This window comes from Stigmatopora nigra, chromosome 19 (assembly GCF_051989575.1).
Source record: "Stigmatopora nigra isolate UIUO_SnigA chromosome 19, RoL_Snig_1.1, whole genome shotgun sequence".
Classification (NCBI taxonomy): domain Eukaryota; kingdom Metazoa; phylum Chordata; class Actinopteri; order Syngnathiformes; family Syngnathidae; genus Stigmatopora; species Stigmatopora nigra.
The window spans coordinates 4,130,403-4,151,423 of NC_135526.1; the positions used below are offsets into that span (position 1 = coordinate 4,130,403).

The window sequence follows — 21,021 nt, forward strand, 5'->3', positions numbered from 1 at the left end:
TATGTCAATTAGCATTTCGATCATACCAATCCAAGTGTCTTCTCTTTTATTAAACCAGTCTTTCGGGGAGCATTTTCGTAAAGGCAGATAAGATTACACCAATGTTAAGATTGAAATAATATAGAAGATAATTTTGGCAAAATGTTTGGTTTGAGTAAGCATGAAAAAGCTATGAAAAGATGAAGTAAAAAAATATAGAAAGTAATAAGAAAGTGACAATGTATCTATTTGGCATTCCTATGACTGTCGGCAGAGGATATGAAAGAAAAGGATGGCTAATTTCCTAATTTGCATTTTTGCCATTTAAAGTAGTGCTTTGCCCCTCTGTGGCGCCTTATTAAGCTTTCAGTCCAACGCAGACTTCACTTTAGCCTTCCTTTCATATATAATACATTTTAACAACTTTGTCTTTGATTTATTTGCAACATCTCACTCAGAGCTATTCGAAATCTTAAAAGTATAATTGAATGGTAATTAAATCAGCTTCATGAGGCCCACGGCTCAGTTTGGCTCCAGTAATGCATTTATATCTCGAGCTTGTGTCTTGTGTTTTGCTGCACATTAGAAAGATATCGTAATTATATCACAGCTGCCTCATAAAATGACATCAACATGCACCATACATGTCATATCTTTCGTGGCTAATGTTTTGCCATTGGATTTTTTTTAATTATCTCTATACCAATGCAGTCCCACGGTTGATGTTTGCTATAGGCAATGTGAGCAACTGTCTAGGGTGCAATCTACTTGGGGTGCATGAGAGACCTCTGCCAATTAAAAAGCATAAATAAATACATAAATACAAAAATATATTGTATAAATACATACATACACATATATACACATATACACATATATATACACATACACATACATATACACATACATATACATATACACATACATGTACATATACACATACATATATATATATATATATATATATATATATATATATATATATATATATATATATATATATATATATATATATATATATATATATATATATATATATATATATATATATATATATATATATATATATATATATATATATATATATATATATATATATATATATATATATATATATATATATATATATATATATATATATATATATATATATATATTTATTTATTTATTTGATGACATTTATACATAGTGTTGTCTTTTGTTTTAATGCTAGATGTGATAAAAAAATTAACCTTTCAAAAAATTAAGATGTTGAAGTTTACTACAGTGTTACCTTGCCTTTAACGAAGTTTAGTAGCTTTTGGGTATTAAGACGAATTATTAAAGCATTGGAAGTCTTTCCCATTTTGGCTCCAAGTCAAGCTCGATTGTTGGAATTTCTCCCATTCTTGCTCAAAGCACGTACAACTTCAGTTGCTCAAGAGTCCAGGTATTTGGTGAGCTGCCCCTTAGCCCAAATATCAACCTAATATCAATTTTGACCCTGAATATCCAGTCAGGAAATAAAGGAACAAGCAAGTATTGTTCATCCTTTGTGCCCTACTCTTTGATTGACAGGTAAGTCCCTTCCACTCTTAAATTTAATCATCCACTCCCGGGACCACCAATATCCAGAGCCTGCAAATCTCTAATGTACAATAATTAAATCAGGAATTAAAACAAAGACTGGGTTGTGTGCTGTTGTTTGAGCTTGGTTAACCACAATAGATTGTGACAGGAAATATAGACAAGAGGTTTGGCATCTCCCCTCTCGACAGTATACCTTAGTGACTATACTTGGAATTTACCATGTGTGTTTTAGAAATGTCAGTCAAACTCCTCTTTTACAACTTGAAAATGAAGATAAAAGTCACAAAGCCTTAAGTCTGTTTTTACATCAGCTGCTGACTGCTCTTTTGTCCTCATCCATTTGATTACTTTTTGGTTTCTTTTTAATTAACTGTGCTTTAAAAGGCAAGTGTGTTTAAAGGTAAATCAGAGAGAACGAGGAAGAGGTGATTTTTTTTTAATTTTCCAAATGAATATAGCGCCGTTCTCTTCAGAAGCTTTATGCTTGGCGGGTACGAGCATGAATAATGTGTAAAGTAGTCTGAATGGAAAGGATAAAACGTGGCACAATGGGGACTCGCTGATGTTTCGCTTTCCTTCAAGTCTTTATGTGATTTCCAGCACGTTGTGTCTTTTGGACCTTGATCTCAAACAGAGCAGTCCACGTTATAGTATCCTCGCGCACTCTAGCTTCATCTGCATGTCAGCAAGTTCATCAAATGTGTCTCTGGAGAGAACAGTTTGAACGGCTGCCTCGACAAAGTCACACGGTCTCGCCGAAGAACAGGCGGTGAGCGTCGACATTTGACGTAAAACTCCAGTGTCGTGTTTCTCCCGTGAGGTCGGGTCAACTGTTGCCTGTCGACAGGCCGCTCCGAGGCCAGTTTGTATGTACCCTACATGTTACTAAACAATAACTGGGAACCGGAAATGTTCACCCATTCTAATCCAGCCCGGAAAGCAAATTTCCTAAAGCACAAAGTGGTTAGTTAAAAAGAAATTGTGGTTCACTCAAGTGTCAGAATGAAAAAATGCTATTCAACCTGGAGGTTAAACATTTTATCGCTTAATAAATTGACCCCTTTTGGCCTTCTAAGCCTTGGGGCGGTGAAAGAAATGGTAATTTTTGTCCAGTCCTTTCCATACATATACATTCTGTGTCAGCTGGTTAGGTATCCATTGATTGTTTCCGCTTAAAATGATTTTAACACACGTTTTGGAACCTGTACCGTTCCACTCAAATGGTCATATATAGTGCAGGACATGCTGTATATTGCAGGTATCAAGTTGAATTTGCGTGAATTAAAAAATGCTACCCGTGACAGTGGGTGCCTTCCATACTTAATCCTGCAGTTTCGCTGAGAATGCGTATCCAATTTTGATTCAATAAACCATGGTAAACATAGTGCCGTTTTTAAATGACTAGCCTTTTTTTTTCCAGGGTTTATTTCTGCAGAAACTCTCATCAACCCGCTACCTGAAATACTCCAATCAAATGTAATCACTTCACTAATCAATCACTCTATGAAACTAATTAGATAAATACTTTGAAACTGCATTTGGTTTGATTTCTTAAGAGATTTGGAGGATTTTTTCTTCCAATTTAGCCATAAATTCCATCGCTGAAGTGTTTTTCCACATTCACAGTAGTTTACACGTCACACGATGTCCCGATTTCAATGAAATGGTAAAATTCCATATTAAATTGATGATTTTGTTCAGTGTGTGCTGAAACTGTGGCATCACACCTGGTATACCCACACATTACACAAAAGACAAAAGAATGAAAAGGACAATCTGCATATACTGCAATTTTCAGACACTAAAATGACTACTTTTCAGTGATATCTGACACTAATACATACAGAGCTGTAAAGTATGCTCATGATGTTCAAATAACTACTTGCAGTGGTTTCTCTTGAAAGATTTAATCATTCATTTCTCTCACGTTTGCGGGGGTTGCCGGAGCCTATCACAGGCAAAAGACAGACTACACCCTAGACTGGTCACCAGTCAGCCAGACAAACGACAAAACGCACTTAGAATCCAACCTGCGGGAATTGGTCCATTATTGCAACGAGAGTATTTATCATAGCAAAAAAAAAAATCTTTCAAATTTACACGAAGCACAATTTTAAGTAGAAAAAGCACTGATTAAAAGGTAATTAGAAGGTCCAAGAATAGCACAAAATCAAGCTGATAATGATATGATCATTTAAAGAGGGTACTTTAGCAAATTCCATAAATTAGTCTGCACTGAGTCATAACCCGTGGTCTTTTTCTATGTAAAATAAAACACAGTATATATAATACAATGATGTTTTCTATCATAATACTGAGAAAATCCTTATTAGTCAAAGGAGACAAGTCTCACATTACAGGAGATAATAGTGGTGCTGTAAAAGTGTCTCGCTGAAAGAGAATTTCCATATGAATTTGTTGGCTTTATGCTCCTAGTGTCCCATGAACTTAAAGTGGAGCGCGGGGAGGGGGGGTCACGTAACATTAGATTCATTGTGTCTGCACCCGCTTCTCTCGGCACCTGTCTCAAAGGGCAAATTAATCCTGTAGCCAAAGCATCCAAGCTTCCCCTCCCCTGCAGTGTGTACAGACGAGACACATCTGTCTGAGCGCTAACCCGCGGCCCGACGTCTTTTCTGGTATGCATCACAAGCCACCTTGACACGAGGGAAAGCGTATTGCAGCATCCAATGCAATTTGTTCTTCTCCTTTCTGCCCATTTAACCTTAATCAAATATTATCTTTGCAGGCAAAACATGTGAGCCAAGAAATGTCACACTATGCCACAGGAGACAACCTGTATTCACGTTGTTTGTGGTTGTTTTTTAAAGTAGGCCAACAGAAGTACAGTGTTGGGTAGAGACCCTGTGCAGCTCAACTCTCTATTTGTCTAATAAAAATGTGTTCATTATTTTTTGTGAGACTAGAAAATGCATTTTTTTATTGAGAAATTGTGATGGTAACTTTGCAAATGTAGGTAAATGACCTTAGACATATTTTGTTGATTTGGGACATTTTCAAGGTCACTTCCCGTCATTGTGACTGTAGCTTTGTGTTCAATTTGAATGGAAGTCAACTGAGTTTTTTTGCATCCATTTACATTGATCTTGGTGTCAAATTTCTCGTAAAAATCCAGAGAAGTGATTAAAACAGTTTAAAGTCGGAACTGTTGAAACATACTAAGTCTTTGCATCAGTTTATCGTGGATAAAATGTGCTGTATAACTATTACATTTTTGTATAGATGGAAGGAAAAAGTTTTAGGAGTAGTCTAAATGTGCAACCAAAAAAAAAGAAGAGTTTGGTCTAAATATTATTATTATTATTATCATCATCATAGCTTAGAATGGTGTCGTTCCATTTCGGAGAATTTTTTTCTGACCATACCGTTCTTGCTAAATTTCTCAGCAAATTCTGTCGTGGAATTCTAGTATATTGCTACGAGTAAATCCAACAAATACGTCACGTATTCATTCAAGGCTTTCGGTAGTAGTGGCATGCATATAAAGCACTAAAAGCATGAGTGGGTCCAGTGCTCAGGTGGTGGCTTTCCCTAATGAGACATGGCCATTGGCTCCTCTTCGCTTAGGCTCAACAACATAAGTAACCAATCACACAACTCGATGCCGGGCCCTCAAGATTGAAACCCTAGGGACTGTGCATGCCTGTTAAGCGGCTTTTTCATGCTTACTTACACAAATGCAACAGATGTACCGAAGTGTTTTGCTCACAAATCTGTTTATTTTTATGGCCTCAGACATTTCGGCTGCTATTTTTCAAGTTATGATCTCGCCATATTGCCACACAGCTGCAGAGCATGCGAGATTTCATGTTTTTTTTCCTGACGCAAATATGTTTGCCTCGACATCAGATTTCAGACCGATGAAATGAGTAGCTTTAAAGTTCAAATTCGAAACAAAAAATGGAGACACCCTGTCGTCTAGGTGATACGGACAGCTGTAAAATGTACACATTTGTATTTCCCATTCAATAACAGTCTTAAAATCCATTTTTTTCGCCTTTGTTTTTGGTATATATTTATTTTTCCACTGCTCATACCTGCAGCATATACACATGGGGCATGTAGGTGCAGTATTAGAGAGGTAAAGAGAAGGAAAAGTGGCTGTGTAATAGAATGAGAGCAAGAAATGGAAACAAGATGAGGACAAGAAAGTGAGGAAGGGCCGAGTGAAAAGGATGGTTTCTCTGGCCTGTCTCTGCACCCCTTTCAACCTGCTCAGTGAGCCGTGCGCTCGGCCTTGTAAACTGCAGTCTGACTTGATTACTTTGTCAGTCTTGGATGTAAGTGGCTTTTGCTTGCTGTGCGAAATAGGCAAACATGACCGACCCAGAGTAAGAAGTGAGTTGAGGAGAGGGTAGACTCTCCAATTAAATGAAGGGAAATGGTATTCTGCAATACGTGTGAATAAAAGGAACAATGCTGTCACCATAAACCATTCAAACAGAAGAAACATACCTGGTGTTGTCTTGCCCTCTTGGCTATAAAGTGTACGTTTTGATTGGTGGGTTGGAGTAGGAGGTGATGTCTCTATTTTCAATATGCTTTTCTTATTATTTGATTAACGTTGTGAGCTGTCCAAGATGATGATGTACATCGAGAGAGGTCGATCCCTTCTTCCCATCCATGGCCCACACTAATAATATGATGCGCGCCTCAGGTATACCTTGTATTTGTTTTTTTTTTTATCTTTTGTAAAATTTACCCACATCCAAATGTAGTGATTTTAACTCATTGATTATTATTCTCTTATGTACAAAGTGCCATTCCAAGAAAAGATCCAAGAGATCAAATGGTTATCATCATATTTACCTGTGGTTAGAAGCAACAATTTGACATTGATTGAATTTTCTATCCCCTTAGGGGCCGCCTCAACAAACCAGTCGATCATCCCAATAGATTTAGCACAAATTTTAATGACAGATGCCCTTCCTGACACAACCCACACATATAAATACTGAAAATACCTCAATTATACCTCTGACAATTAAATCCTTATAAACATCGCTTTAATGGTAACTCTGTACATTAATCTTTAACATATGCTCATAATATTTTGCTACAAAGATGAAATTGGTTGGTTTCTGCTATCACATTGCTCTCTACTGGTCAAAAATAGTACTAACGTATTTACAAAGTACATTTCTATTTTTGACGCAGGGTTCATTGTGCAATATTATTAGCAGAATAGACCTTTATTTTATAATATTGGTAAAAAAAATATATGCACCATTACAATTATAACTATATTAAATCCGTTTATGTTAGTTATGTATATTAATATTAGTGACTTATGGACTTATTTCTTGTTGGCAGCAGTGTTTCCATATTTTAAAATTGTGCATGTGATGTGTGTTGATGTCCATTGGTTCTAAACTAAACATTTCCCATGCTCATTTCTCTTCTTACATAACAATATATCATTGTTTTAATTAAAGTAATGCAGCCCTGTTTTCCAGGCTGAAAGATGTTGAGTAATTCAATATGATGTTTTCCTTCTCACAGACTTTCAACATAAACATTTGGACCCCACACTATTTTGAGAGTGGCTTTTGACCCTCGCTAAAATGCACGAGGCAGCTGTCACGGGAGGATTTTTGCTAGGGATGTGCACCTGTGCAAAGTACTTTTAAGGTACTGACTAGGGAATCGTTTTTATTTTTTTTATTATACATCATAGATCTACTATGAAGATGAATATGCCATACAAAGGCTGTGATGAGCCTGATGTTGAAAGACAGGAACATGATGAGCTCCACTGCAAAGAAGCAAGGCTATGTGGAGGCCAATGACAGCAGCTGGACAGGTCATTAAAAAAATACAAGTTCTTGGTACAAGCATGAGTCAAAATGTGCATGTTCCTTCAAAATTCAGTGCTGGGTTATTGATCATAAGTCACTGTAAGAGAATGGACATAATGGTGTGGCTGTAAATGAAGTTTAAGTTGACTCTATTGCTTCAATCCTTGGATGTATCGTTAAATGTGAAAAGCCATGGTAGTATTAAATTCGCTTGGCAAAAACAATGCATTGGCTCTTCTATTGTAACAAGATATTACACACATGTGTTAGTGGTGTACACATTCTTGGCAGTAAACATGTTTTGGAAGCCAAGTATAGGTTAAAAACAATGGCTGAAATCCATCCAAATGTGCAAGTTCAATGAGATTCCCTTAGCATTCAAAATAAACTATTATTAAGATATTAGAAGTCTAGTTCTGTTAAGAAAAAAATACCACAAAAAATATATGCACAATACAATGTTTGCTCTTTAAATGAATAACATTTATTTATATATATTAAATTGATAGACAAACGCATGAAGACAAAGAGTAATTAATATTATAGCCTTAAAAATATACAAATAATTATTATATAAAGTTCATATTTGCTGCATTGCTCATAAATATTCTGCAGTGCATGAAATTGACAGCAGGAAACGAAGTCGAAACAACGGAAGTGACGTAGAGTGTGCGCGACTAAAAATTTTTAAGTCCACCAATAGTGACGCTTCTTTGTCGAATGCAAACATGGCGGCGCTCCACTGTGAGTTTGGGGATCTGGTGCAAATAAAAAAGCAACTACTGTCTGTAACATGGCTATGCAAAGAAAGAGGACTTTTACATAGCGCCAAATGGTAAGACGCACATTTTGCATGTGACTTTTTTTTCCTGTAACGAACTGATTCCTCAATAAGTAGCTTACTTGTTAGGTGGAAAATCATAACATTAGTAATGCAGTTATTTGGCCATTCACATAGTGCATTGGAATCGTCTTTAATGAAATAATGGAAATGATCGAATTTGGTTTTAAAGTACGACGCGAGTTTTCATTCAGTTGCACGTTTGCACTCATTGATGGAAGATCGCTGCCTGCTGCCCTGCACAAATTGATTGGACGTCCATAGCCTTCAGTGTCAGTCAACGAGTGATGCAAAATTGTAAACAACTGGTACGTTTCTATCTTTAGGGCTTCTGAGTTGGCCTTTGCTTTGGATCCTCTTCCCAAAGATGCCTTGCCACTCCCGAGTCCCTTTTCAGAGGTCTGTACAGCCCCTTTCTCTGTAGTTAATAAAGCTGTGCAATCTTATATTATTATACTCTGTGTGTTACTCCCCATTCACCAGTTTAAATATGAAATGATGCCCAAAAAATTGACCTAAAACGTATATCCTTATATCTCTATCCATACAGGAGGACATACAAGACCTTGATGCACTCACGTTGGCGAAATCCTACTTTGATTTGAAGGAGTATGACCGTGCTGCTTACTTTTTGAAGGGTTCCACCAGTCCGAAGGCTTATTTCCTCTACATGTATTCACGTTACCTGGTAAATCTCATTGGAATTACATTTTTTTTTAACTTACCTACTTTGTCCACATTCGAGTATCCATTTTTCGTTTGCAGTCTGGAGAGAAAAAGAAGGATGATGAAACAGTTGACAGCCTAGGTGAGGATAAAGTAGTAGAGAAGTAGGTTTTTTTCCATGTTTTGATTGATTTAGGTTAAAATACTTGTCATTTTAGGTCCTTTAGAGAAGGGTCAAGTGCGAAATGAAGCTTTACGGGAATTGAGGGTGGAGCTTAGTAAAAAGCACAATGCTGGAGAGCTGGATGGATTTGCCTTATACCTGTAAGTACTAGCCTTGCACCTTTTCTGCAAAAAATATGGAAACAATAACGTATGTGAATTGGCAGGTATGGAGTGGTGCTTCGAAAGCTTGATCTGCTAAAGGAGGCAGTGGAAGTTTTTGTCGAGGCCATACAAGCACTCCCACTTCACTGGGGCGCCTGGCTGGAACTGAGCAACCTCGTCACCAACATTGAAATGGTTCAAAGATAACTTTAAAATTAATGTGTACCACTTAAGTGCAAATCATCAAAAAAATACAATCTATTCCTCTTTTAGTTGAAGTCGCTGTCTTTGACTGACTGCTGGATGAAGGACTTCTTCCTGGCCCACATGTACACGGAACTTCAAATGATAAAAGAGGCGCTGCAGAAGTACCAGAACCTCATGGACGCCGGTTTCACCAAGAGCACATATATTATCTCGCAGATGGCTGTCGCCTACCACAACATCCGAGGTGTCGTATCATTGAATTTAAATTTGATGTGTTCGATATTTCAATTTCAGGTGTAACCCCATTCATGATGTCTTTGCAGATATTGACCAAGCAGTTGCTCTGTTCAATAAATTGAGAATAGAAGATCCTTATCGGATTGACAACATGGATACCTTTTCCAACCTCCTCTATGTTAAAGTAAGGACATTTTTTTGGACTGAAATGAATGAAAATGTGACATTTTGTGGATTTCAAGGTCAAAGTATCATGTCTCCCCACAGATTATGAAACCAGAGTTGAGTTATTTGGCTCACACGTTGGTGGAAATTGACAAGTACAGAGTGGAAACGTGCTGTGTCATTGGTAGGTACAGGACGAAGAATCACAGCATGAGTCTTTCCCAATTTTTGTCTGTCTTTCTCCTTTCTCCCGTTCTTTTGTGAAGTTTGTTTTAAGTTAAGCTTTAGCTAACAGAATCCATGGCACTAAGGACTAAATTCAATTCACTAAGGACTGATTCAGGCTGTTTAATTTTAACCATGTGAAAAACTATAACTCCCTGACCATTATTTAACCAAATTTAAACAGAAAGGAACAATGTGGCAGTCATAGACATTTAGGGAAATCACCTTTATAAGACATAATATATGAACCCTTTGTCTCCAAAGTGTGGTAATTCATCTACTAATGTTGTAGGTAACTACTACAGCCTGCGCTCACAACACGAAAAAGCCGCCCTGTATTTTCAACGGGCCCTCAAACTAAATCCTCGCTGCCTGAGCGCCTGGACTCTCATGGGCCACGAGTACATGGAGTTAAAGAACACGTCGGCAGCCATCCAAGCTTACAGGTCAGTCCCTGGCTGTCTTAACAATGGTAATGATCACGCTGGGCAAAAGTGTCATTATGCTTTTTCTTTTGCTGTCAGACACGCGATTGAAGTAAACAAGCGGGACTATCGGGCCTGGTACGGCTTAGGGCAAACTTATGAAATTCTCAAGATGCCCTTCTATTGTCTGTACTATTATCGAAAGGCTCATCAACTCAGGTTTGTATCTTACTATGGTATATTTTTGAATAGGTGGGGGGGTATACAGTCCTCCTAATTCTGGTATTTTGCTTGCAGGCCAAATGACTCACGCATGTTGGTTGCTCTGGGTGAAAACTATGAGAAGCTGTCCCAGACAGCTGAAGCCAAAAAGGTAATATTTGACTTTTTAAACGTATGTCTATATGCCATGTTAATGATTTTTTTTTTATAGTGTTACTGGAGGGCATACTCGGTTGGAGATGTAGAGAAAATGGCATTACTCAAACTGGCAAAGTAGGTAACATTGTTTCAGAATATATATTACCAGACATTAAATACAATTTTATAGAATGTTAAAAAAAGATCCATTAAGCTGGTATGGTTCAGAACTAAAAAAATATTTCAGATAAAGCATAAAAATTCTATTGGTACCATTATCTTAAAACTGATTTCTTTTTTTTTTTCTATACAGTCGTACCACTACTTTTAAAATTTATAAAATTTGCATCATGTGCTATTGGAAAAAGGCTAAATGTGAATTTTTGTCTCATTAAGGCTTCATGAACAACTGAATGAACATGACGACGCTGCCCAGAGTTACATGCTTTACACAGAAGACGTTTTCTCCTGCCGAGTGAGTACTTTTTAAATTTAATTTTTACATACACTATTGCAGATAGAAATTTGTTCATATTTCTCCCTTCGAATCGCCTTGAGCTCCCTGGCTTACATTTACTGTTTTTAACACAGGAACAGTTAGAACACACTGAAGTGAGTACAGCCCTCAAATACCTCGGCCAGTATTATTTCAAGAACAAACTCTATGACGAGGCGTCCCTCTGTGCCCAGCGCTGTTGTGACTTTAACGATGTGAGTATTAGAATGTTTTTTTTTTGAACAGCCTGCCAATGTTCTGCGATTCATGGGGGTACTCTCAATACTTTTATAGGCACGAGAAGAAGGGAAAGCTCTATTGAGGCAAATTTCTCAGTTGAGAGATCAGGCGGAGACACCATCGTGTGACCTTTTTGCCCCTCTCTCTAACAACAATAACACGACGCCTGTCAGGAGAGACTCGCCACTCAATCTCATCTCCTTCACACCCTGACCTTTGACAAATGACTTTGGTGTTTCAGAATATGATCAGTCATATCATCAAACCCTGTTCAAAACGTTAACTTGATTTTGCTTAAAATTTTTTATATGAAAAAAAAACAAGTTCTTCTAGCAATCATTCATTTATTGGAATAACAAAAACCTTGTGATGAATACTGAACATGTTCCTGCAATCAAGCACAGTGAGTGAATCAGAACTATATTTAAAACAGAGGGTTATTTTATATGATAAAAAATGCTTGGACCATATTTCAAAAATGAGCTGAAATATGAGGTAGGCAACCTTTCTCATACAAAAAAAAACTTAAACAGTATACTAAGATGGATGCTTTGTTATGTAAAATGTATAGCGCACAGCAATCCAAAAAAATAACAACTACCCGGATCACAAATTTTACTGTGTAAAAACGCACCACCTTTAAAGTTTTAAATTGCTTTAACATGACAGTATATATAAAAGTGTGAAGGAAAAAAAAGGCATAGGTTTAGCCAAAACTGCTCCTGCTAAAAGACTAACAAACTCAATACTTGGCACGTCGTGTGTGAGGGGTGAGCCTTGGGCTTGGCGGTGGAGACTGCTGACGTGACCTCAGGATTCGAGAGTAAGGGGTGAGGTTAGGTTCTCCGGCATTGCGTGTGTTGTATTTCCGAGTCGGTGTGCAAGTAGGGAACAAAGAATGATAAAAGGGCTTCTTCTGAGGAACCCTATTTTCAGAGTCATTGGCTGCCATTTTGCCGCATTCCCGCTTCTTGCAAGAACTTGGTGTGGCGAAGCCAAGGCGGGGAAGAGATTGACCTGTTGGCACCTGACCCATAGTCTCAGCCTTCCGCCTCAAGTCGGCCTTGACGAGCGTCAAGCCGTTCTGCAGCTCCACCAGGATCTGGTCCTAAGAGGAAGTGAGTCATCAACAGGGTTAAATGCAGCCAAGAGCACAGTGCAGTGAAGCTGTGATCATCCCAAGGTGTGAGGACGGGAAAGCTTTTAAATCACCCCGTGTAAGTATACAGTGTTCCCTCGGTCATCGCGGTTAATGAGGACTGGGACCACCAGCGATAAGTGAATTTCCGCAAAGTAGGGATTCCCCTTCAAAAATGCTTAAATAATTTGAATTTAATTTAAAAAATATATATATTTTTTTTACCCCGTATACAGTACACCATATAGAATACGGGTAGAGAGAGTGAAATTCATGTTATAACAAAAAAAAAACCAGTAAAATATTTTGTCTCTGCTTTGTAATTTGACCTAACTTTTCCCACTTGAAGGTACAGTAAAGCACTAAGTATAATCTGGGTGTGAAAAGAGACAAAACAACAAATACTACAGTTGAATCTTGAAGAGTGGTGGTCCAGTGGGTAAGTCATCAGTCTCCTGCTTCTTTGGTCCTGGGTTCAAATCCAAGTGCTTGCAAAGATTTTCCCAATTGTATTCAGGTAAATGAATGAGATAAAATTACAAGTACCACTGCTTTCTATCACAGGGTGGTGGCCCAGTGGATAAGTCATCAGTCTCCCACATCTGTGGTCCTGGGTTCAAATCCAAGTGCCAGCAAAGATTTTCCAAATATTGTTCAGGTAAAAGAATAAGTATTAATGCCTAAGTGTTTAATTGAATAAGTCTTCAGTTGTGGATGAAGCATTTTGTCCAAAAAATGCCTAAGTGTTTCACCCCATTTCCTTGAATAAAATATTTCAGTACAAGTACTACTGATTTCTCTCACAGGGTGGTGGCCCAGTGGCTAAGTCATCAGTCTCCCACATCTGTGGTCCTGGGTTCAATTCCCAGTGCAGGCAAAGATTTTCCCACAATTGTTCAGGTAAAACAATAAGTACAATTGCCTAAGTGTTTAACTGAATAAGTGTTTAAGTGTATAAGTATTCAGTGGTGGATGAAGCATTTTGTCCAAAAAATGACTAAGTGTTTCACCCCATTTCCTAGGATAAAACGTTTCAACACCCATGTATAAGTGGGGCACGAGTTGGTGTAGTGGGTTGCACACTCGCCTTTGCACCGAGAGAACGTGAGTTCGCTTCCCGGTGTCGGCGGTTCACTGACCAAGCAAGCGGTCGAGGGTCGGCCGAAGGCCGACCCGAGAACGCCTTTCGCACAGACAGGTCCTTCAACTGTCTTCCGAACTGCCGAAGGCAGTTCGGAATATAACCTTTTGCTGAAAAGTATGACTAAGTGTTTAATATAAATAAAAAAGTTTTTTCTTTTTTTTTTTCCCTTCTTCTTATTCCATTGACCATTTCTTCTTTCCAAGTATTTTCAGCCAAACGACGGCAGCGAGAATCGAACCCAGGTCTCCCACACGGGAGTCCAGTGATCTAACCTCTGCGCCAACCAAGTGACTACACTTTTCTTTGTAATCATTTGAGTATTTTTAGAAGAAGTCCACAGAAACAACTAAGTGAAAAAGTGTCCCAACCGGGAATCGAACCCAGGTCCCCTGGACGGGAGTTCAGTGAACTAACCTCTGTGCCAACCAAGTGACTACACTTTCCTTAGTAATGATTTGAGTGTCTTTCCAAGAAATCCACAGAAACAACTAAGTGAAAAAATGTCGCAACCGGGAATCGAACCCAGGTCCCCCGGATGGGAGTCCAGTGAGCTAACCTCTGCGCCATCCAAGTGACCACAGTTTCCTTTGTAATCATTTAAGTGTCTTGACAAGAAGTCCATAGAAACAACTAAGTGAAAAAGTGTCACAACCGGGATTCGAACCCAGGTCTCCCCGACAAAAGACAAGTGAGTTGACCACTAGGCTACAATTTTGCTAGACTTTTCTTTGTAATCATTTGAGTGTCTTGAGAAGAAGTCCACAGAAACAACTAAGTCAAAAAGTGTCACAACAGGGAATCGAACCAAAGTCTCCCAAACAAGAGACAGGTGTGTTAACCACTACGCCACCAAGTGACTAAACCGCGAATATATATATAAATATTTATATACATCCATATATATGTATATGTGTATATATGTGGATATATATATTTCTTTTTTTCCACATCTTGTAAAATGATGTAATTTATAATTTTAATTTAATATCTTTAATTTTTTCTTTCCCTGAAAAAAATCTACGACGCCCCAAGTCCGCGGTAGCTGAAGTGCGAAGTATCGAGGGAACACTTTATTTGATTTGATAAATCCATATTAAAGCTGGATGTGCAGGTGAAAGTGTTAATGAAAATGAGAGGGAAAGAAAGGAAAAATAAAAACAAATATTACTCAAATATACATCCACTTATATCATTCCAAAAACGGATCAACTTAAAAATGTGTAGACTGACTTTATATAGACCAAGGATCACCAACTGCAGTCCTTGAGGGCACTTATCCAGTTTGTTTTTTTGTATTTCCCGTCTCTAACCCACCTGATACAAATATCCAGGATCTTTATCAGGCTTTTGGAGAGATTGCGGAGGAGTTGACCATTGTTTTCAGGTGAGTTTTGAGAGGGCGACATGGAAAATAGACTGAATAGGTGCCATCGAGGACCGGAGTTAGTGACCCTTGCTTTAGACAGTCAGGTAAATGTGACTATAGTTACCAATGTTTTCAACATGGTGCATTTTCTCATCACTAAATATTAAACTGAACCAAACGTATTCTGCAATGCAGTATGACTGTAGTAGCGAATGATGACTTAAGGTATGAAGGCGACAGAAAAGTACCTGTTTGATTAGAGTCTCATCTGCTGCAGCCAAAGCCTGCCGCAACCTCTCGCCTCCCGTGTTCCGGCAGCAGGCTCGCTCGCCAGACTGCAGTTCCGAGCCGAGCTTCTGTAAATCCAAGCGCAATTGACGCAGATTCTGTTGGAGAGACATACAAAAATGAACGGTGTTGATCGACCACGGATCAACGAGACGCTGACGGCCGACTCTTTACTCTTTGTCCTTCTTCCAACTTGCGGTTGGCAGCGTATGTACCAGCTGAGCCTGCCGCCTCCAACTGGATCTTCATCTGCAACATCTCTGGAAAAGCGAGCGGAAAGGATGACATTTTCTTTAAAAACAAAATGTCTTCATTCACACAAGCGTACCCTGCGTCTTGCTTGTCATCTGGGCGCGGTTCAATCTCTGGTCAATCTCCGAGCGCATAGTGTGTTCTTTCTGAGTGCTGAGGCGTTGAGACCGCCGAGGCCCTTCTGGGTCTTCGTGGGGTGCAGAGCTGGCGCACGCTTCGTCAGTAGCCATTTTCTTCTTCAGGGCAGCAGCCAGTTCTTCAATTTCTTCATCTCGCTCCTATTATTACGGCATACATGAATTTCCCCCTCAGATGGCTTGAGGCGAGAGATGTTCATATCTTAAGTTTACAACATTCACCTTTAGTTCTTGTATGTAGTATTGCTTCAAATGTTTCTGCAGGTTGTTTATTTTGTCCTCGCAGCGTTCTTCAATGAGAGCCTTTTGAACCTCCAAGGTCTCACTACACATAGGAAGGGTTTGATTAATTTTTTTTAATTGAACAAAAATGTATTGAGGACCAACAGGTCTTGCTGGAATGCCATCAGCTCACCTGAAATCGTCTTGCATTTTGGTAATAACTGCCATCATCTCAGAGATGACTTGCTCCCTCACGTTAGCCTCCAGCATTTCTTTTTCTTCCTTTTGGCGCTTCACTTCTTGCTCCAGGATGTCAATGGCCTGTAGTAAAGACTTTCCAAAAAAAAAAAAAAAGCTTACACTCAGTCACAATTGTTAAATGTCCACCTATCTAAAAGAAAACTTCAAGAAGCTGCGGCAGTAAATTCCTGCATAGAAATTGTGCTTAAACTCGACAACTGTGATGGGAATAAATTGCTAAAGGATTGCAAAATAAAAATAGCCATTTTTTTCTAATTGCCACAGTTACTAAACTGATACCAATTTTCATTAACAACCCTCTAAGAAATTCTGTCTTTCTGCCTCTAGCAAATGACCAACCTCTTTATTCAACATGGTGATATCGCCATCTTCAACATCGCTGTCATCGGCATCCTCTTCCAACACTGTGCTTTCATTCCTGGTGGCCGGCTCACGCAGCAGAGACAGGATGTAGGCTACTCGAGTTTTTGTGGAGGGTGCGTGCACCAGCTAGAAGGAAAAAAATATATATGCCTTTGGTGAAATAGGCATGTACTAATGTTACTATTAATGTAAAATATTACTTGGGAAGCAATGGCCGAGAACTTGAGGGCTTGGAGAGTCTCGTCATAAACGGAGGCACACGTGTTGATGTTGACCACCATGCAGGATATTCCTCGGCCACAGAAGAACCCTTGAAGCACCCGCGTCAACTTGCTGTCCCTGAAGGGGACTACTTCAGGGAGACGTGACCTGGGGATGTCATTTCAACGTTGGAACTGTGCCTTGCCAGAAATGTATACTTTCCAACTTTTTTTTTTATGTCTAAAGTAGCGAGTGAATGCAAATTGTAGTAGAAGACCTACTTGCTAGTTTGGTTGTTCCTAAGAGCAGAAATACAGCGCCCCAAAGTAAGGAGGGAGGTGTTGATGTTGTTAGCTTCTTTCATCCGTTCAACATTTCGTTGCTCTTTGCAGCGTTCCGACCCAGCCAGATCGCAAACAGTTAGTCTACAAATGTACAAAAGCAATTAAATGTCTGAGTTTGACCGTATATTTTTTTGTCACCCGGACCAATAGCTTGTTATGTTTTTTTAGACTACCATACTTATATGTATCAAAAAACTACTACTGCTAATATATTATATATATATATATATATATATATATATATATATTATTTTTTCGATCACATTGTATATTGTTTGGCTAGAGCATCCAATATTAAGTTTTAGCTTATAGTCTAAAAAATATGGTTAATCATTTGGAAAAGAGAATCAAGTATAATTTTAGTAAGTGTATTTACTCGCTGATGCGCATGTTCTGGCCAGTTTCAGCTTCAGGGCGGATGTGCAGGACACGAATGGAAAAAATGCTGTGACTGAAAAGGATTTAAAAAAAAAAAAAAAAAAAAGGTTTGTAAGATTCAAAGAAATGGGAAACAGCTCGTAGTAAATTGAAAATGTTCTTACCTACGACTGGAGTTTTGATTGAGGTGTGTCCTTGCAAAACTTTGGTTACGACGTCCGATTCTCGCAATCTTCCATGCTTCCTCTGCACTGCGCACTTGGACCCACGTGAGGTCTGACACAAGCAAAGGTTTATAAACAACATTATTCATAGAACAGCAATTAAAAAAAACATTTGTCTCTGCAGATTTGTATATCTTGAAAAATAGATTTGAAAAAAATCAAATGACCATTACCTTTTACGTAGGGATTGCCGTGCTTATCGTCACTCAGTCTAAGCGTGACTCTCTTTCTGGGCTGTGTGGAGGGCGTGGCATCCAGCAAGTCATAGAGGAACTCGTTGTAGATCTCATAGAAGGATACCCAGATGGAGAACTGCAATCCTGTCTCTAGGTTGTCTCCACTGCTGTGTGACAGGCTGTTGGGCTCCAGACATACACTGTCACAGTCTGCAAAATTCACAATGTTGTCAGATGAAGGTGGAATGTTAACGACAGTTAGGTGAATGCCACATTAGAACTTTAGGATCGCTGACATTTTGACGATCTCATGAACTCAAGATCTGAAGCCGAAACTAATTACTCCCGCCCGTGCCATATCCGCATATCAAATGTTTTAGTTTTCATGTCATAATGTTCCTCACCTTCTAGTTGTGTAGCAATGTGACTGGTAGCAGAGAGTCCTCCAATACCGCTGTCCCATGTTGATGTGTTGTTACCAGCTCGGTAAGACCTCATGTTTTCATCCTTTAATGCACGGAAGGATTAGGCTTTTTTTTTTTTTTTTTTTTTAAATCAACAACTAGTGATATTTTTCCTAATTGGAGATATTTTGCTTACATCTTTGAGGAGAGAGTTTCTGCGTATTTCCTCCACTCTGATCTCAGCTGGCTCCAAATGTCTGACATCATGGCACAAGACAGGCTTCAGATCCATGGCGCCGTAGAGACGATCTTGCAGTTTTGAGAACAGGGACACTAAGGCACGGGGTAGAAGGCCTGCATCACGGCCAGTACCTGGAAAAAAAGAGGAAAAAAAGTATATATAAATTGTATGTTTTCAATTCCAACAAACTTAACATTGTCACTGAGATCTGGTAATTTCATCTCACCTTGAATGGTGTAAGTCTTCCCAGAATTTGTGACCCCATAAGTGTAAAGGAGTCTATTTTCTCCTTGTAGAACATTTTTGACCATCTCCCTCATGGTGCAGTCATAAAATTCTTGCTGTGTTGTCTCTTGTCCGCAAATCTTAACAAGGGAGAAAAACTTTAGCTCAAAATCTAATTCTCACCAGCTTTTCCTGGTAAAGTTATGTCATATTTCTTTAAGACAAACATAACACTCATCTCAATTGAAACTACATAATGTATATTTCACAAAAGCACACTACCTTAGAAAATGTGAACTTGTGCAAGCTCTGAGAGATGCCCTTCTCTGCCATTTTCATGTTTTGCGAGCACTTGGGAGCTTTGAGCAGTAAAGTTTCTTCATCTTGTATGCTTACACATGACTGCAAGAGAAACTCAATTTAAAAAGACAGTACAGACAATTGAGAGGAAAGGCATCGAACAACAAAGGCACCTGATCTTCGCCTCTCTCTTTTTCCACCTCGGTAAGAGGACGGATACGAAGGAAGACTTTCACCTTCTCTGTATCGCCTTTGTCATCACCAACTTGAGTCATCACTGTAGGATTCCCAGCCACTTTCTAAAAGGATTAGATTTTTTTTACAATGTTTAGGATTTTTCAAAAGGTTGGTGAACTATGCATTGATCATTCGAGTTTAAATCTAAGAAGTGAGAGACTTGTTCTAACAACATGCACCTGAACTATGGTAGAAGGCCGAGGTTCAATTCCTGGTGAAATGACCGAGAGTTCGGGCAAACGTGTTATTCCTGATCCTCTGAAGTCTGCTGCTGTAGACTCAAAAACAGCCATCTCTTCTCCTTCGTCAAAGGGGGATGCACACGGCGAGGACAAAGAAAACGCCATTGACCTGTCAGAAAGTCGACAACCTTCAAAATTCAAGAACAAAATCAGCACAATTGAGTGATCGTCATAAATTTTAAAACACATTTCTGATTAAATGCCGTTTAGTAATCCATGCTATTAAACTGACATGATTGGCAGAAAATGATCACGTTTCTTTGATATTGACTGTGATAGACGTCCAATTCATATTAAAGAAAAGGGGTCACTGCCACCCCTCCTAGTTCAAACGTCCATCGTCATAAATGGCAATGAAATAATTAATAATTGAGTTTTTCACAGTACCTAGATCACTACATAAATAAACAGTTGATGATGTGTCAAAAGATAGAAAGCAAGCCTTTCATAGTGGGATTGGTTTCGGTTGTTAAACAGAACAGATCTCTTCAGTTAGTCCATCGCGACGTAAAATCAAAGTATCATTATACCATCTACATCACAATCATGGAGATATATATTCTTAAATTTTAATTCAACGCCATGCCATATGCACAATGAATGATGTTTAAGGCTATCTTGCTGAGCGATTGTGTTGATCTTACCTCAGTTTGCAAAAAGTTCAACGATGTTGGTTTTCCTGACGCCAATCAAAATCAGTAATTCCGAATGAAGTGGAAAAATACTTAAGGATTTAAGTTAAAGCTAAAACTAATTACAGCCTTTATGGGCTTCGAGTAAACACTTTAATTCTATACGATCGTTCTGACTTCGAACAATGCGCCAAGGACGGTAAAGCTCATGGAACCGCTTGAAATTTGAATAGGAATTCACTCCATGCTCCTCCGTGATTGGCTGCAAAATTGCGCACAAGGTTCTGGTTGGCTATTACAAATTCATAACATGCGCCACGTAAAAACATTCCCTCCTAAACAAGTCACAATGTTTAAAGTTCTGGTTCCCTTTACTCAGAAGCGCACCATCCCAATTATTTACACTGTTTTGATGATGCAATAATCCTGATAAATTCTGATAAAATCATGAGACTTTGGATGTTGGACCAAAACTTCCCTGAAACCACTCTTAAGCGTTAATTGCCTGCGACAATTGATTAAGTGATCCACTTTGGATTTTCTTTTTCCTACACTCCAAATTTGTGACTTTCTCACACCATATTAATGCACTTTCACATCAAGTCTGTCTTGGCAATTGAAATATTTATTTTTAAAAAACATACAGATGGACAAATTCTATAATATTTAATACAATAACAATGATAATAA

At 38.6% G+C, this 21,021-nt stretch overlaps 2 protein-coding genes across 7 annotated transcripts; one reads left to right on the forward strand and one right to left on the reverse strand.

Moving 5' to 3' along the window:
* Window positions 1–8,043: 8,043 nt before the first annotated feature.
* cdc23 (CDC23 (cell division cycle 23, yeast, homolog)) lies at window positions 8,044–12,004 on the forward strand. Its single transcript, XM_077740428.1, has 16 exons — window positions 8,044–8,202; window positions 8,535–8,607; window positions 8,759–8,896; window positions 8,974–9,016; window positions 9,093–9,198; window positions 9,264–9,396; window positions 9,475–9,652; window positions 9,732–9,829; window positions 9,913–9,994; window positions 10,328–10,481; window positions 10,560–10,679; window positions 10,758–10,833; window positions 10,894–10,955; window positions 11,217–11,295; window positions 11,412–11,531; window positions 11,611–12,004. Exons 1-16 carry the CDS (start codon window positions 8,096–8,098, stop codon window positions 11,767–11,769), a joined length of 1,728 nt encoding a protein of 575 aa, XP_077596554.1. The 5' UTR covers window positions 8,044–8,095; the 3' UTR covers window positions 11,770–12,004.
* Window positions 11,887–20,563, reverse strand: kif20a (kinesin family member 20A). Of its 6 annotated transcripts, none has more exons than XM_077740421.1 (19): window positions 20,344–20,563; window positions 19,637–19,808; window positions 19,394–19,519; window positions 19,203–19,322; window positions 18,922–19,060; window positions 18,651–18,826; window positions 18,455–18,557; window positions 18,048–18,260; window positions 17,815–17,926; window positions 17,649–17,723; window positions 17,210–17,353; window positions 16,928–17,096; window positions 16,704–16,853; window positions 16,297–16,436; window positions 16,104–16,206; window positions 15,821–16,022; window positions 15,667–15,752; window positions 15,453–15,590; window positions 11,887–12,664 (listed from the first exon to the last, which is right to left on the reverse strand). In XM_077740421.1, the coding sequence occupies exons 2-19, from the start codon at window positions 19,802–19,804 to the stop codon at window positions 12,299–12,301; spliced, it is 2,730 nt and encodes a 909-aa protein (XP_077596547.1). In that variant the 5' UTR covers window positions 19,805–19,808; window positions 20,344–20,563; the 3' UTR covers window positions 11,887–12,298. The 6 variants fall into 6 exon arrangements, with proteins under 6 accessions (XP_077596547.1, XP_077596548.1, XP_077596546.1 ...); XM_077740422.1 differs by having other exon boundaries at window positions 19,637–19,827; XM_077740420.1 differs by lacking the exon at window positions 20,344–20,563 and adding an exon at window positions 19,932–20,032.
* Between the last annotated feature and the right edge of the window lie 458 nt (window positions 20,564–21,021).